Raw genomic sequence first — 4563 nt, 5'->3', positions numbered from 1 at the left:
TTTCCTGCCTTGGCTGCCGCTGCCGGCATCTTCTGGGGTTCAGGTGGAACCAGCCTCACCTCCCAACGCGCCGGGGGCTCCATGTGGTCCATGCACCCCAGCACGCCGCGGTGCCTGGGCAGCGCTCCCCGCTTGGGCACCGCAGTGCTCGGGCAACTGGACGTGGTGGAATCTGGCTCCGGTGCCATAACCCTGGTCTCTGTCCCCTGCTCGCAGGGGGAAGAGGATCCTGAGGAGAGCCCCAGCAAGGAGGAGAAATCAGAGCCAGGGACGGCCATGAGGAAAGCCGGGCGGCCGGGCCGCAAGCGCAAACACACCCAGGTGAGCCGCCAGCGCCAGGAGCCCCCCAGCCTGCCAGGCAGTGGGGCAGGGCTGTGGGGCCAGCACCAAGCCCTCGCGGACATCCCCAGCTCCATCGTACCGAGCTGTCGGTCAGGGCCACCAAAATGGGGAGCGTCACGGTGGGCACAGGATGCCCTGACCATGCCGGGGTGTCGCGGGGTGCTCGGGGCTTGGGTGACGTTTGGTGGGACATAGGGATGAGGAGACCAGGGTGGGGACGCTGGGATGAGGACACTGGACTGGCAGAGGTGGTGGCTCAGCACGTGGTGTGTGGCTCCATCAGCGTCCCTGTCCCCATCCATGTCTCTGTCCCTGTCCCCCAGCCCTGCAGTAGGGGACAGAGGGGCTGAGCACCCTGAGGACACAAGTGGGACCAGGCGCTGTCACTGCTGTTGGTCGAGAAAATGCTCTGGAAATGTTTCTGGACACAGAATGGGATAATCCTGTGCTGGGTCATTTCCTCGTCCCTGCTGCCTTTCCCCATCCCTCCTGCCTGTCCCCATCCCCACCCTCTGTGCCAATCCCTGCTGCCTGTCCCCATTCCAGTTCCTTGTCTGGACCTGCCGGGGTGGTTGGGCTGTGCTGGGGTGGGGGTGGCCATTCCGGTGGCCAGACAATGCTGGCACTGGGACAGACCGGGAAAGTGTCATTAACAGCCAGACCCTGGGAACCGGGAGCTCTCTGGCCATCAGAGCAGGCAGCTCTGGAGCCCCCCTGGCTCCGCTGCACAGAGCAGGCACTCCCGGTGCCCATCCCAGCATGTTGCCCTGTGCATGGCTCCATCTGCTGAGTGAGCAGAGCTGCTGCACCCCCCAAGCTCTCCCAAAACCCCCTGGCATTGCCAAACACACCCAGAATTGCCACACCACCCCCTCCCCCCAGCACTGCCAGAACCTCATCAGAATTGCCAAACCTTCCCCAGCACCACCAAATCTTCCCCAGCACTACCAAACCTCCCCCAGCACCACCAGACCCCACTGGTACTGACAAAATGGCTCTGCCAAACACCAACAGCACTTTTGTGGCATGGCCAAGCCCTGCTGGCTCTGCCAAATCTCTGGCATTTCCAGGAGGCCAGGAAAGCCCCAACCAGGCACAAGCTGCTAAAAATATCCTCCCACTGGGGAGCCCTGTGGGGCCAGTGCCAGCAGCACCTGCTGGCCGTGTTGTGTTGGGCCATGTTGAACTGTGCAGTTTCATGTTGGGCCATGTCATGCCATGTCGGGCTGTGTTGTGACATGTTGGGCTGTGCCATGTTTAGCTGTGTCGTTACGTGTTGGGCCATGTTGGGCTTTGCCACATCGAGCTGTGCTGGGCCACGTCAGGCCGTGCTGTGCTGTGTTGGGCTGTGCCATGTTGAGCTGTGCCATGTTGGGCCCTGCTCTGCCATGTTGGGCTGTGCCATGTCGTCCTGAGCTGTGCTGTGCTATGAGGTGCTGAGCAGTGCCAAGCAGTGCCATGGCTCCCAGGTGGTACCTGAGGCCTGGCACTGCGATGCCACCATGGGCAGGGGCTCCAGGGCCAGTGTTGCAGCCAGCACCAACTCCCTGGCACCTTCCACCTGGCAAAGGGAGCACAGCCAGAGGCCACCACCTCCCCGTGTGCCCCCCTGGCCTCAGAGGAGGGGTCCTGTGGGGTTGGAGCTGCCATCGGTGCTCCAGAACCAGGGTTGAGGACCACGGGGCATGAGATGTCCCTGGTCCTGGTGTGGGACTGGTGTGGGGCCGTGCGTGCCGGCAGGTCCCAGCTGAGACTCAGCCTTGGCCAGGGCCCAGTGTGGGGAGGGAGCAGGGAAGTGACTGCAGCCATTCCCAGGCCCAGAGGAAGAGGGTGGGGGGCAGGAAGGCAGAGTGTCTCCAGACTCTCGCCAGGGACAGGCCACAAGGAGTAGAACTAGGGGGTCCAGGGCTCCCTTTCACCATCCCAACACAAGCGAAGCATCCCAGTGATCCCGGTGCCAGTGTCAGCCCAGGCCCCAGTACCACTGAGACCCCCTCCTAGTCCCCAGCCCAGAGCATGTTCCAGCCCTTCTCATTTCCTCCTGGGAAGCTCAGGATTGTTTCTGTGCAGGATGCAGCCCTGGCAGGGGGATGGGAGCAAGGCTGGGGGTGACCAGGACCCTGCCAGCACCCCCTGAGCTGGCCAGAGACACCAGGGATGGCAGCTGGGGATAATGGAGGGGTGGCAGCTGGGGACCCTGAGGATGGCACCCAGGGGACCCTGGGAGAGGGCAGCTTGGAACCCTCAGGTGTGGCAGCCAAGGACCCTGGGGAATGGCAGCTGGGGACCAGGGACCATGGGCACCCTGGCTGGTGCCAGGTCTGGCTGTTAGTTCGGCATTAGCTCCAGGACACCCTGTCACCTTATGGGGCATCCTGGGGACATGCTATTTGCTGGGGACATGCAGGAGGGTCTCCCAGTGCCACCCCAGGTGAGCCCGTGCACGCCAGAGCAGACCCAGGAGGGAACTGAGCATTCTCCACTGCTCCCCATCTCCTATCCTGCTCCTGAGATTGACATGGGTGTCCCAGTCCTGAGGACCTCATGGCACCATGACCTAGTCCTGAGGTTGTGATGGCATCATGTCCTGCTCCAGAGGGTGCTGTGGGTTTGCTTTTCCTTATCATAAGGATGTTGTGATGGAGTATCCTGGTCCTGAGGGTGTCATGGTTGTGTATCTCAGTCCTGGTTTTTGTGACAGTGTGTCCTCATCATGAAGGTGCCATTTGCACCTCAAATCTTGGGCTCAGTTTTGGGTAAGAAAAGAGACTGAGGGGCTAGAGCATGTGCAGAGAAGGACAATGAAGGGTCCAAACCATTCTGTGGGGCTGTGGTTCTGTGATGTCCATATGTCCTGATCCTGAGGGTGACATGGCAGTTTTTCCTAGTCCTAAGGATATTGTGGTAGTGTGGCCTGGTGCTGAGGGTGCCATGAGTTCATATCCTTGTCCTGAGGGTGCCACAGCTCCATGTCCTGGTCCTGAGGTTGCTATGGGAGTGTGTCCTGGGCCTGAGACTGCCTTGGCAGATGGTCCTGGGCCTGAGGGTGTCCTGTCCACGTCTTGCTCTTGAGGGTGCCATGGGAGTGTCTTCTCATCCTGAAGGTGCTACACTGGTGTGTCCTGCTCCTGAGTGTGTCATGATGTTGTGTTCGAGTCCTGAGGGTGACATGGTGGTGTGTCAATGTCCTCAGGGCCATGGTGTCCTGGTTCTGAGAGTGTCACTGCAATGTGGCTTTGTTCTAAGGGTTTCTTGGCCACTTTTCCTGGACTTGAAGCTGCCATGGCTGTGAGTCCTGGTTCTGAGTGTGCCGTGGTTTCATGTCCTCATGGTGTCGCCTGCATTTGTCTTGATCCTGCGGATGTCACGACCGTGTGTCCTGGTCCCGAGGGAGTCACAGCAGCATGTTATGGTCCTGAAGGTGTCATGACAGCATGTCTTGGGCCTTGATGGTGCCATGGCCTTCTGTCCTAGTCCTGAGGTGTCCATGGCATTGTATCACAGTCCTGAGGGTGTCATGTCCATGCGTTCCAGTCCTGAAGGTGCCATGGAAATGTGTCCTGGTCCTTTTGTCCCATGGCAGTGTGTCCTGGTCCTATAGGTGCCATGGCAACATGTCCTTATCCTGAGGGTGTCACAGCAGTGTGTCCATGTCCCGAGGGCTCCATCGCCGTGTGTCCTGGTCCTGAGGGTGCCATTATAACCCCATCCCATCCTGCAGGCATCTGCGCCCCAACCTCCCTGAGATTCCAGAGGTGGAACTTGGTCTTTTTGTTACTTTGGTCCCCAGATCATCCCTGAATGGTGGAGCTGTGTCCCTGGGGATGTGGGCTGTGGTCCTGGGGACACCTTCGTGTTGTGCCACTTGCAGTGGGGGAGTGGGGCCAGGGACAGGACACAGAAGGTGGTGGTTCGGTGGTGGTGGTGGCTGGTGCGGTGCAGGCTGGAGCCATGTCCCCTGGCCATAGCATCATGGAATGTGGTTGGAGAAGATCTTCTAAGATCCTCAAGTCCCACTGTTACCCCAGCACCAGGAGGACCTTGGGGCCTTTCTCTCTCATCCTGTTGTTTCCCATCTCCTTCCCGGCAGGCGGAGAGCAGTGACACCCCCAAGGACACAGCAGCCGTCCCCAAGTGCCCGGAGGCCACCCCGGCCGAGCCGCTGCCCAACGGGGACGGGGAAGGGGATACTGGGGGGCAGGGGAAAGAAGGGGGCAGGAG

At 60.4% G+C, this 4563-nt stretch overlaps 1 protein-coding gene across 1 annotated transcript in view; it reads left to right on the top strand.

Moving 5' to 3' along the window:
• DNMT3A (DNA (cytosine-5-)-methyltransferase 3 alpha) overlaps positions 1-4563 on the top strand; it is a 43082-nt gene that overhangs the window by 18343 nt on the left and 20176 nt on the right. The window contains exons 2-3 of the mRNA XM_010002202.1: positions 217-321; positions 4433-4531. Coding sequence (XP_010000504.1) covers positions 217-321; positions 4433-4531 — 204 coding nt within the window. The remainder of the gene's footprint in view (positions 1-216; positions 322-4432; positions 4532-4563) is intronic.

This window comes from Chaetura pelagica, unplaced genomic scaffold, assembly GCF_000747805.2.
Source record: "Chaetura pelagica isolate M959 unplaced genomic scaffold, ChaPel_1.0 scaffold107, whole genome shotgun sequence".
In the NCBI taxonomy this organism is placed as follows: domain Eukaryota; kingdom Metazoa; phylum Chordata; class Aves; order Apodiformes; family Apodidae; genus Chaetura; species Chaetura pelagica.
Note: the sequence above shows the minus strand (reverse complement) of the source record. Positions and strands in the feature narration are given on the sequence as shown.